At 46.6% G+C, this 12,182-nt stretch overlaps 3 protein-coding genes across 3 annotated transcripts; 1 reads left to right on the top strand and 2 right to left on the bottom strand.

The window, feature by feature from the left end:
* Window positions 1–2,021: 2,021 nt before the first annotated feature.
* On the bottom strand, window positions 2,022–3,899 carry F4812DRAFT_350708 (Clavaminate synthase-like protein). The gene is made up of 6 exons (XM_047931729.1): window positions 3,706–3,899; window positions 3,404–3,655; window positions 3,106–3,336; window positions 2,984–3,051; window positions 2,762–2,931; window positions 2,022–2,701 (listed from the first exon to the last, which is right to left on the bottom strand). Exons 2-6 carry the CDS (start codon window positions 3,645–3,647, stop codon window positions 2,257–2,259), a joined length of 1,158 nt encoding a protein of 385 aa, XP_047791218.1. The 5' UTR covers window positions 3,648–3,655; window positions 3,706–3,899; the 3' UTR covers window positions 2,022–2,256.
* A 2,026-nt stretch (window positions 3,900–5,925) lies between these two features.
* Window positions 5,926–8,663, bottom strand: F4812DRAFT_458426 (uncharacterized protein; the record flags this gene model as incomplete). The annotated part of the gene is made up of 8 exons (XM_047937363.1): window positions 5,926–6,029; window positions 6,128–6,241; window positions 6,303–6,390; window positions 6,457–6,480; window positions 6,542–7,408; window positions 7,488–8,047; window positions 8,101–8,566; window positions 8,628–8,663. 8 exons carry the CDS (start codon window positions 8,661–8,663, stop codon window positions 5,926–5,928), a joined length of 2,259 nt encoding a protein of 752 aa, XP_047791217.1.
* Window positions 8,664–8,679: 16 nt separating this feature from the next.
* On the top strand, window positions 8,680–9,825 carry F4812DRAFT_425089 (uncharacterized protein). The gene has a single exon (XM_047933889.1). It carries the CDS (start codon window positions 9,020–9,022, stop codon window positions 9,236–9,238), a length of 219 nt encoding a protein of 72 aa, XP_047791216.1. The 5' UTR covers window positions 8,680–9,019; the 3' UTR covers window positions 9,239–9,825.
* The last annotated feature ends 2,357 nt before the right edge of the window (window positions 9,826–12,182 follow it).

Raw genomic sequence — 12,182 nt, 5'->3', positions numbered from 1 at the left:
ACTAATAGGTAAATATGATAACGATCTAATGTGACAAACTTACAAGTACCTACCTTTGGAGATATACTGTATCTAGGTAGATAGTCAATAATGATCATCTACCTATTCATCTATTTCTTTTTCTTTTTCTCCTCGAACCAACAGTAGCCACCTGTTATTTGCATATGCGGCGGAACGCTGCATACCTTAGCTACCTCCTACATGTACCTACTGTACGTATATGCGGACTACTTCAAGTCAACCGGAACGTCCAAGCTAAGGCCCATCTGCATGCTACTTACTGCTTGCTGGTCTGCTGTCCTACTGTTGCTGCTGTGCGACTATGCACGTTTATTAGTTTAAATTACTTTAGGTTAGGTAGGAGGGAGGTTAGGTATCTGTGTACCTAACTCCGCTGCGGATAATGTGGATATGTATAATAGGTACGTTTTTGCCTTTTACATACATACCTCTCTCTATACTTGATCCGGGTGGGAGCCCGGAGTGGCGAAATCTGAGCCGGGCATCGAATTAAGCCCACCACCGCTTACGGAGAATGCTGAATCCCGACACATGCCTTTAGATACGGACGTTACATATTACCTAGGACATAGGTACCTCCTTATTTACTTAACCTTACCTAGTAGGTAATTTGCATGCCCATCCCATAGGTATACTTTTTTTTTTCTTTCCCTCCGAGACCTCATTACGACGCACCCTGCAAGGCCAAGCGAGCAATGCGGGACTTGTACGGGGCCAAGGCGCGACGAGGGAACAGCCACCTACGCTCCTATTACGCTTCTTTGCCTCACTCTATCTTGGAAGTACTTACGCACTTCTTATACGAGAGAAGGTAGTGTACGGCAAAGTCATAGTAGTAGTAGTAGTATACGTCCTACTCCACCGCAATGGAGTTGTAGAATGGGTCTCAAACCGCACCTCCCCTGCTCTCACATGGTTAACAGCAGCAGCGATTATATGCATGCACATCGATCAAAATGGTTTGAAACAGCTGCATCTCGAGATAATAAAAAAAATCCCAAGACTTAGACTTGAGACGGGTTTACCTCAACTACTGCACGCTTAGCCGTACGTGGCACCTAAGTTACATACATACATGCATTTACATACATGTCGGTTCCGCCTCTGATCTCCGATCTTGACACTCGTCGGATGTTAAACCGAGGAGTTGGGAGGGGTGTCAATGGATACGGAGACGGAGACGGAGACGGGAGCCCTAGCTAAACCTACTTTAGTAAATTGCTAGATACATTAGGTACCCCCTACATAGTTTCGACTTGAGAAATCTTTAGCACGCGGTTTTAATAGATTATTAGGTACCTATTTAAGGTATATGGCTCCCCGTGGGCATGATATACGCAACCATATTTCCTTAGTACCTAAGCTCCTTGTTGGTTTACCATCCTGTTCTCATCAATGGCTTGGGAATATTCTAAGAAGAAAGGGGAGATGGGGATGGGGATGGGGATGGGAATGGGAAAAGGAAGAGTCGAGGCCTAGCTTAAAGATGACCATCGTTTCGTTGGTACCATAGAGCTTGAGGAATTCAAATCCTATCCTGTTTATCTTTATCTCCCTGGACCAATCTTGTTCCTTGCTATTTCCAGCATTCGAAAGAATTACATAGTAGAAACACTACGGCTGCAGTTATTGGTATTGCCCGCCAATTCTGTTTTAAATCCCGGTTGGTGCTGCATCCATGACGTGACTTTGGTTTTCGGACAACACGTAGTATTGGGGAAAAAAAATGCTGCCAAGTCAAATGATGAGATGTAAACCAATCCATTTGGTCATTGTGGGGATTGGAGAGGAGAGTGGTCCAGACTACAACAATATCGGATTTCTTTTCTTTTCTTTTCTTTTCTTCCTTTGCAAAGTTTGAATGCTCTGTATTTATAGTACGTACCTAGGTAGGTAATGATAATAATAGTTGATGGTTAGACAGTGACGGACATATCGTATACTCCAAACAGACAATAGAATCGTGCTTCGTAATAGGATTCGGACACACTTCTCTCAAGCCCCAGTATCGCCCATGAATTATTAGGTTGCTCAAACCGGAGCTCAGACGAGGAAAACCACAAAATTGACATAACTTGACAGGAAACCATTGATGAATACCCTTTTTATCCCCGTATTAACCTCTCTATGCCGGAATCTTATTGGTAATTTCCCCAATCCCAGCCATTCCCCGTGAAATGCAATGCATAAGTACCCGCCATAACGAGGTACCTAAGGTATCGTGGGCCGGATTATTTAATTAGTGTACTTACGGAGAGGGAACACGTCGCCAGGCATCGGTTCCAGGTGCCATGTCTGGTACGTGTCCGCGTCGAATGCATCATGCCATTCCCGCTTCAGTTCGTCCGGAATGTCCCACTTCAGCTGCGAGTTGCGGAGTCTCATGCGAACCAAGTGCCGCTTACGCTGGGGAGAGTCTCCGTCAACGAATCCTTCGCGTCTGTGGAGAATGGCAAGGTTGTTGATGAAATGCATATCGCCAGCTTGGGTCTTGATCTCCAGTTGGACTGCTTGGGCAATCGCTTCCACCACATCAAGAGCCTCGCGCTGGCGCTCGTTGAGCTTGGGAAGATGTTCCGGACGCGGGTGAATGGCATTCCCCAATAGGGGCGTGCGGCCAAAATTCATCACCAGCCTTGAGTTGTGGTGGAACAGCAAGGGCCGGCATTGGAAATGCGGGCTTGAATCGAGAATGTCAGTGTTATCTACCAGCAGTGACGAGAATATAGGATAAGCTTACAAAGCAAATGGCCAGTCGGATTTCGCAAGGGTGCGTATGATGTCGGGACGATGAGCCGCTAGGATGTTGTAGATCGTATAAGCCGATGCGAGGATACACTTGCCTCCGGCTGCCGCAGTGCTGCGAGTCAACCAAGCAACGACGTCGCCAGCCTCCTCATTGTGGAATGACTATGTTCGTTGTAAGCACGTGAACAAAATCCAATTGTCAAATGCTACTTACAATGGCAGAGGTAGAATGGCGATGGTGACCCAACTTCAACTCAGAGGAGTTGTCTGCCACGATGTGGACTAAGGTATATGTCAGCTCGATACGACATCTAAGTTATGTACCCGTATACTAACCAAGCATGTTGCCTTGGTGGTCTTGGCATCCTCGCTGGTCAGCGATGTATGCTTGGATTCCCAGCCATACAATGGTCAAGTCTTCAACCGAGTAGTCCTCCGGGTTAATTCCGCGGATGACGCAGAGGCCGCTGCCATTGTGAATGCCTTGACTAAGCTCGTCTAACTTAGGACCAAGTGTGGGAAGCGGAAAGTTGGCACGGCTGACTTGATCGCCGTCCAATTCCAGAGCTGAGCATCCAATGTTAGCCTATATAGCACAAGGACTAGCTGCAAAAAGACTCCAGAGAGTACATACATTTGAAGTGATCCTTTGCGGAACGTATCTCCGCCAGGTTCTGGCTAGTCAAGTGGTAGATGAAGTGGAGCTCATCATCCTTGAATTGGCTTCCGGTCCAGCCAAATGCCTGACCCGAGTGAGCGGGAAAGCCCACGGGGAGGCCAGACAATCCCTCGGATGTAGGGTTAGCATGTGAGGAATGCTCTGCATGGAGCCATGCATTTGCCGAGGAGAAAAGGACTGGGCCGTAGTTCGAATCCATATTCAAGTCTTTTAGCTTGTTAGTTGCATCCAATAGAAGGTCAATACCATAAACTAACCTATAGTGGTTGACTTCGAGGAGGTGTGTTGGATGCAATGAAACGAATAAGAGATTCTACTAGCTCGTTTGAGATCTACTGCTACTCAGATGAGATATTGAGAATGATGGATAATGGATGATGAACGAGGAACAAAAAGTTGGAAATTTGCAGATCTTTAAAATCAGAATCTAGACACCGGAAAACTCTGTAGCTCTGTAGAGAGAGAAGGAATAACTTACCCCCATGAGACGGAAGCTGCACTGCCTTATACTATCGGTATACATCTCTGTTGCCGATGCTAGTTCTGCAGGGGGGGAGAGCAGCGGACTAGGTTCGAGTTCCTGCTTAAGAAAGCCGATCCAAACGTTAGGTAAGATCAGAGACAAGTATAGAGTTTCGAGCGTATAAGTCGAGTTGTACATGGGAACACAACTTACATTACATGTATGTTTATAACGACGTGGCGTAGGTACCATGTAGCTAAAGTGAGTACCTTATGTAGGAGGTATGAAAAGTCCCCGTCCAGACCATCATGTACCATGTATGTTGGTAAGGGCCTGTCCAAATGCAAGACATTCCTACCTAGGTACTCTATAAGGTATGAGCAGGTACGTGTGTAGCATAGCATCGAAGCTACCTATACATACCTTAGGTTAGGTATGTACTTAGGTACTTTCGCATCTTCCCAGTCATTTCAATTCTTCTTTCTTTTTGTACCATACGCAGCTCCCAGCATGCAAGCCACGAATCGGGACGCTGCAGCAAGCCCGGAGCTCGTTCTGCTAACCGGGTAGGTGGGAAGATGCATGTCTTAGGTTATGTCCCTGCCTAGGTGGGTAACCCAAGGTTAGTTACCTATCGAACCTTCAAGCCGCAAAGTGCCCATAGCTCCTACTTACCTATTAATATACACAGCCGCTACTTGTACAGTGGGGGCAGGGGTTTTGAGTAGCTATCTCGGATAGGTTAGGTTCCGCTTGCCTCACCGGACGATCTCGTGTACGTACATAGTCCCATAAGTTCAGTCTGCAGAAGGCCTTTCCTCACTCGTATATGTCATGTAGGTTGTGCTAGGTATTGCTATTTCTTTATTCCATTTTGCTTTGTATGACTAGACTTCATGAAGAAAGTGCATTGATATAATTGATACCTGATACGTACATCTGTTGTCTGGCAGATGCCCCCCCTCAAGGAGTAACGACCAGTATAGGTTTAGGTTAGGTACTTGTAGCGCTTATATGCCATCACCATTTGATCATTGGCGTTTTAGAAAAGCAAATCGAAATAGCATTGGGTGCCAACAAAACTGTAGGTAGCACTTAGCTATTCGTATACGTATACGTCCTCGAATAACCTGAGTGGTTGAAGAGTGAGGTAGCTACCTAGACCTACATGTAAATTGGCATTAGGTATGTTGACTAGGGATATGATAGACGGCAACTTCCGATATAATGCTTTTCGGTAGGGGTATGAACCATTCTATACTCACATGCACCGATAACGGCCGTCGTACCTACCTTAGGTACAGAGGTAAGATGTCTTCAAATAAGAAAAGCTCTGGTAAGATGAGCAAGAAGGAGCCGGACCGCTGCAGCACGGCGTTTGATAGATAATGAATGCAGCAGGAAGTTCCTGCAGATGGCCATACGTAAACTCTACTCCGATGTCAGTTAAGAACTAGGCAGTTGAGAACTGTATCCCAAACACGCTAGCAATATGCTCCTAGAAACTCTGTATTTGTGGCAGGAGGCAGGAAGAATGACAGGAACTCTTATATACCTGGACAGGCAGGAAGGTGCCTACCTACCTACCTAAGGTACCTGACATGTAGGTAGGCGTAGTAATTAGAATTTCCTGTTGGTGACTTCCAGTCGACGTTAGTCTGGACAATACTCGCTGTCTTCGTTTCTTCGTTATTGCAGGCGGGTATGTAAGGGGGTACCTGCATGCAACTGCCTATATATACCTAGGAGGTAGGTATGGGTATTTACTGCATCCGGTCTCGCATGGCGCAGAGCACCTAAGGTAAGGTAGGAGGAGGGAGGAGGGCTCAGGAGGTAGGAGGTAGGAGGTAGGTACCTGCACCTAAGCCTGCAAGTTCTACGCGGAAATACAACATTATTCTTCGCCAACGTTTGATTCTTGGTTCAGATGTTGTTCGAATTGGATCTTGCCCAAATGTCTTTCTTTCATGCCGAGTTCCCCACCACGCGAATCGACTCATCGACTCATATCGTCTCAAATTGTGGGCTGCGGAGTCCAGTTTTCCTCGTACATTTGACTTATATAGTAAAAATCATTCTCGTAATCGCCACTCTGCCGTAACTTGGTCCAATGTTTTTCTGTGAGTTGGACTAATTAGCCACTTATCCACCCCGTCTTGGGAACTATGCACAGAGAATTCGGTGTTAGATTGGGCGGTAGGCTGTATGTGGCTTACTGTATTTTTCGGCGTGCGCCCTTGTGTACTGGATGAGTTTTATCTTAGTCTCATCCAGTTCCGCCACTGTCGACAGGTCTTGCTCTTTACACTCTGAAGAGAATGGATATACGCCTATGTACGGTCAGCACAGTTAATCCATGATTAGCTCCTATAAAACCTCCGAGTTGCTCACCTTTATTGCAGTAATGGAAGTACGCCAGCAAAACATTTGCTCCTGTTTGAGAAAAGTCCCATCTGTTAGGATATTTCGGCTTCAAGAACTAATATTGGGAGAACCAGGCTCGTTCGAAAGGATGCCAGCGCTTACCCGTTTGATATTCTCTCACCATCTCTTCTCTCGCAAACCGGCTCTGCAACTTATAAAGTGAGCGCAACGTCTTTGCGATCGTCTAGGGGTCATTCGATACACACCTTGAAGCCGTGCTTTCGCGCATACCCGGCGTCGTGCTGGCAGAGGAGAGCTACGTTGTGGAGCAGGATAAAGGTGATCAGGTATGTCGTGAACCAGGTATTCTTCTTGTTAGCCTGCGTCATAGCTTGTAAGTTTTCCAGCATCTCCCGCCGAAGACTGGATTGTATTTGATGGATCAGGACGAGTTCAATCTGCGCGCCCATCACGGGTGGGAGTGGAATACAGCCTCGAAGCGGACTTGTCTCATCCATGATATCTTTAGACATTCCTAACGTCTCGTCGCCAACTATGATCGTCGATTTCGTGGTCAAGCGGACAGCCATCCACAACTGCAATGCCTTTTTCAGGAGTGCATTCTCCTTAGGGTCGATGCTCTGGTTCCTAGAGGCTCTGATCGCAGCGCCGTACGTTGCGAGCAAAAACTTCTCCTTGCCAGCAACCTTCTTGCAACATTCAGGCAGCCACTGCCGGATATAATTGGTATAGGTACTCTTTGCTTCCTCGAGATTCACGATGGCATATGGGGGAATTTTGACTCTTCTCCTATTTCCCTCGTAAACCCAACTTCGCTCGAGTTTATCACCTTCCTGCGGAACAAATTGCCGCACTCGAAGCTCGACTGTCTGTTCGGTGTACCCTTCAGTGACCTTGACTATTTTCGTCTCTGACGATGCCCATTGTGAAATATCATCCGGGATACCCTCGATCCACCTCCGAGTCCATTCGTACCCCTTCACATTCCCAGGTTTGAACAGTTTCACGTCGGTGATTTTATAGCGGAGACATGGCATCCGCCAAATCTTCGTATTGTTAATTCTCAGACATGTCAAGCATGTGCCGAGCTTGTCTGTAGGGTTCATTTCACACTAAAGTTATGAATTAGCCGATCAAATTCAAGCGCATTGCCTAGGAATCAAACAGTAAAACGATGGCAAGGCTTCTTACGCGAATCCGTTGCATTCGGCACCGAATACAGGAGCCAATCCGTCGTGTCTCGGCCGTCTCTTCTCGTTGGACATTCGTTTTGAATGGGCCCCTCCTTGCAGCAGGAGGTCGTTGATTCTGATGTACGATATCCAATTCACGAGGTTTGCTGTTTTCCTGGATTCTATCTACTCCGTGGGGTGATATATTCCCAGGAGTATTATTATGCACGAACAATAACGGGTTATATGATTGAGCTTCTATCGTACTGCTTGTCATGGAACTTGACACGTCGTGGTGGAAGTCTGACTGATTAAAATACTGTTGGCTGGAAATAGCCTCAGGATATATCATGCCTTCGCCGCTAGTAGAAGGCTGCATAGTCATAGGCCTATTTGGCTGCAGAATAGGATAGTTGGGCATCATGGGAGGTGCTGTAGAAGGGTCATTAGCAACAAACACATTCGGCTGGTCTGGGGACATAGTGCCAGGCGCTGGGCCAGGAGACGATGGTCTGTCGTCGAAATACTGACGTCCTGAATCATAGTCGTAGGACGAGCTGGCCGGGATCGGGCCATAAACTGAGTCACATTTAGTATGCTTGTGCGAAGGAGAAGTGGAACAGGAAGCAAACCTTGGGGTTCGCAGGTTGTGCATGGCGGGCAGATGGAAAAATTGGTGAAGTACTGCGTAAGACGAGAACGGTCTATGCCTATGGAGAACCCACTATTTGATAGATTAGGGGCTTGATGCCGCTCAGAGCCGTCTTGCGCGGGTGGCGGAGGTGGTGGGGACTTTTCATGGGGGGATGCCGAAGCCATATCTGCACTCATACGCGGCCTTTTAGTTGAAACAGGATATGGAATGGAGGAGAGCGGATATTGCTGAGGATGAGAAGTTCTATTATAAAGGCCTAGCAATTGGGGAACGGGGCAATTCAAGATAGATGCCGCCTGTTGAAGTATTTGTAGATCATGAGCGGAGAAGTCCTCCGGATGAGACGAAAGAGCAGAAAGCGAGTAAGACGAATCCTGGGGTATAGGCACCATCGGGGATTCCCCGTGGCCGTAAGGCCGGCGCTTTCTGATATTGGGGTTATTCTATATGCAAGTCAACAGACCGCACGCTAGGGATACAGACACAGACAAGGCATGGGGTTACTTGGCTATCTAGAGACGAACTGGGGTAAGGGGGCATAGTAAGAAATTCTTACCATTGTACGTTCGATGAGAGGACGTATGGCGTATGAAGACGGAGGTGGGTTAGACAAGAGGCTCGCTAGCTAGCACCACAAAAACAGGGTGTGTGCTGTGGGTGCTAATGCGTCTGGATCCTTTGCTGTACGCTCATACAAGAGTAGTCAAGAGCTGCGACTATCTTTTTTTTTTTTTTTTTTTTTTTTTTTTTTTTTGCGCCTCACTGGGGCGTCAGACGAGCAGTGGGGTTATGTTGAGACGGCGTATGTCAAGGTCTCACGGGCATCATTGCCGCTAATGAGACTGCTGGGATCATCAGAGAGCTAATGCGACCGTGTTTCGGTGTCGCGTTGTATTATGTTATGTTTATGCTGTGCTGTGTGTTGTGCTGTGTTATGTTTATGTTTGTGCTGGCTGGCGTTGGTGCCGGTCTTGGTGGCCGATACTGATGCTAGTACTGATGCTTATACTGACGCTGGTACTGGTGCTGATGCTAGTGCTAATGCTGGTGCTGGTGTTGATGCTGTACAATGTTGGGTATACGAGAACGAGCCGCCCTGCGTCAGGACACCTTAGACACCTATCAAGGTAGTTTGATATGGGAAAGGGGGCTGAATTAGTGAATGCGCAGTCAGCAGGTGGATAGCTAGGAAAGAATGGAAGAAGTCCGACGGGAAGGACGAGAGCAGAAGAAAACGGCAGTACACTGCCGCCCCGAGTTGATTTGAGCCGGACGGAAGAGATGATGATTGGAAGAGTGAGGAGACGGGACTGGTTGAGAAAACAACTCGGTGAGGAAAGATCCAGGGCGGCCGTTGAACCGGCGGCTTCACCGGTTTAAAGAGGGGGGAAATTAATCAGGCTTGGTCCTTGTGCGACCGTTCGACTTTCGCGAGTGGGTTGCGAATGAGGCAATCCGGATCCGTGCTTGAACTGGGAAGGGTCTAGTTATGGTCTGGTTTAATAGGATTTTGATAGGGTGAAAGGGGAACCTCGGGATGTTATGTGTAGGGATAAGCAGGGATGAGACGGATAAGGCCGCAGCTAAGTATGTTTGGTTCAGTGGTTATTAGCATGATGCGCTAGGTATTGGAGATGTTATCGGGGATGTTATTGGGGTGTGTTAGTTATTACAATTGGTAAATTGGGTTAATGTAGCAGTTAATATAGCATTGAAAACCTATCCATACTACCCTACTTAGCTCCTCCGAGATTCTGCCTCATTTATACACATAATATTGGCACTGCTATAGGTAGTGTACCAACCTACATGGAGATATTGCACAATTGATAATGATACAATACAATACATAATAATCTCACATGATTCCATTCTTTTTAGAATATTACCTTAGATACCTAACCTAGGTAAGATTACATATAGTTATGCATAATGTACAATACTCAAGGCTTTGGATTAGGTATACCTAAATGCACCTAGCTACGAGATATCTTATGTACAATGCTATGAAAGTAAGCTTGCAAGGAATAACCAGCTTTGGAGAACCAGCCTTGCGAACTTTATCACTTTACTTAGGTACATAGGAGGTACCTATCAACTTAATAGAGTTGGGGCCGATTGGGGTTAATTCGGCCGAAATTTGGGGGTTCAAAATTGTATCGATAAGGAAATTTCGGATAACAGTGGGATCTAGTGCTACGCTAATATGCTACATTATCAGCTTTGCACTTAGGTAGGTACCTAACCTAATTCTTCTTCCTCTTTTTTTTTTTTTTTTTTATATAATATAACTGCTCTTTTCTTATCTTCTTCGAATTCGTGTCCAACTCCAACCCAATCGAAGCCCAAGGAGGCTGAAAATAATAAGTTAAGGTAACTTCGCTTGGATGCTTCCATATGTGAGTTTTATGTGAGTAAATACATACCCCATACCTATACCCCATATTCCCCTCCATATGGAGAGAAAAGCTGATAATACTATGGTATGTAAATTAAGGCCACCCAAAAACTGATGCTGGGCGGTTTGCGGAGTTTGTTACTCGAACCCAGGCAAATCAGAATTAAGGACCTCTGTACCGTCCATGTCAACTGACCCTTACTGACAGCGAATTCGTCTACATCAAATCGCATTTCGTGGGATACACAAACTTGATTAACCTAGACTAGCTAACCGCGCATAGTCTCTCTCCATTCTGTTGGATCCGCTACAGCGGATCTTAAACATCGGCAAGTAATCGCGTACATCCACTTACAGCCTCAGCACCCGCCTACTATAAGGTACGTAGTGTTCCGCACGAGCAAGGGGTCTCCATGGATCTCCGTCGTTGTAAGCTCACGTGAGAACCGGACGAAAGAAAAGGGGTGGTAAGATTCTTACGATAATAATGTTACCTTAAGTTAGGTACTCGCAAGCTCGTCCCCACGCATCAAGCCTTTCAGCCCACGTGTATTTAATGTGATACCTTCCGGATAGGGAACACGGATGAATTTCCTAACAGCACCCTGTAACTTACAAGTGCCCTACTTACATGCCGTAGGGGACCGAGGGTAGCAGTCGATCCTCCAAGCCAACTTTTTTTTCTGTTTTGGAGCGGTGAGCACTTCGCTAATTCGGCTACTGGTCCGGTGATAAATTACACAGTTTGAGAGCGAACCGCTGGCGTAATTCGCAGTCGATAAAAGAGGTATACATGTCTGGCATAGGTACATCAATCTTTGACAGCTAACATTGCGTACGCCTCGTAGTGGCATATACCTAAAGTTAGAATGCTTGGCCTGGGAGGTAATTGATACATACGTAGATTGGTCCCTATAAAAACACGAATCCAATTGCTGGCATTTCCTAACATTTCCGCTTTTTATATGATATGATATGATATCCTATACCTGAGGTATGTCCTCCATACTTCCCCTATACCATTTACTATCATTACTTGGCAACTACAAATTAGACATTAGTCTAATAGCTCTACCGCTACTAGGTATGGGCCACGTACGGTTTACCTGGATTTTTAACAGTACGTTGGATACAGTGCCTGGTCTCGAATGTTGACTATATTGTTTATGCTACTGTGATCATCACCGCAACTCTGTCCATTCATACCTCTCCGTGTTCGCCTCATCACACTCCAACTCCCTTTAGACCCAAATCTGCATCTCTTTTAGGTTTCATCCTTCATGAGGTGGCAACGGCTCATTGACCGGTGAGAGTTGACGCTGATGCCCAAATGAAGCGGTACCGAACAAAAACGACTTGACCGAGACGCCCGACGAGCTAGAAGGCATGGTGATACCTACGAAAATGCCGCCGGGCTAGCCAAGATATAGCACGGCAGTAGATGCTCGGACCGGCGGTACAGCTATAGTATAGTCATAGGGTCTCATGCGCCCGACGCGAAGAGGGTCACGCGATTACCGACTTCATGTTTTTATGGTTCCGCTTACACGCACTATAGGGGGGGGGGGGGGGGGGGGGAAGGTGGAATAGCATAATCCCTGGTGCACGGAAGAAGGGCCACCAATTGGGTAGGAGGTTGGCGGGGTTGGGGAGGAAGCGTT

Source organism: Daldinia caldariorum, assembly GCF_022478825.1.
Source record: "Daldinia caldariorum strain CBS 122874 unplaced genomic scaffold F4812scaffold_6, whole genome shotgun sequence".
NCBI lineage: Eukaryota > Fungi > Ascomycota > Sordariomycetes > Xylariales > Hypoxylaceae > Daldinia > Daldinia caldariorum.
This window is presented reverse-complemented; position numbering and strand designations above follow the sequence as displayed.

Bases quoted from the DNA above. Each gene is read 5' to 3' on its own strand.
- F4812DRAFT_425089 (XM_047933889.1), top strand. From the start codon at position 9,020: ATGTTATGTTTATGCTGTGCTGTGTGTTGTGCTGTGTTATGTTTATGT.
- F4812DRAFT_350708 (XM_047931729.1), bottom strand. From the start codon at position 3,647: ATGGATTCGAACTACGGCCCAGTCCTTTTCTCCTCGGCAAATGCATGG. The intron at 3,052-3,105 runs GTTAGTATACGG...CATATACCTTAG, and splicing joins CCACCAAGGCAACATGCTTG to TCCACATCGTGGCAGACAAC. The intron at 2,702-2,761 runs GTAAGCTTATCC...TCTCGATTCAAG, and splicing joins TCCGACTGGCCATTTGCTTT to CCCGCATTTCCAATGCCGGC.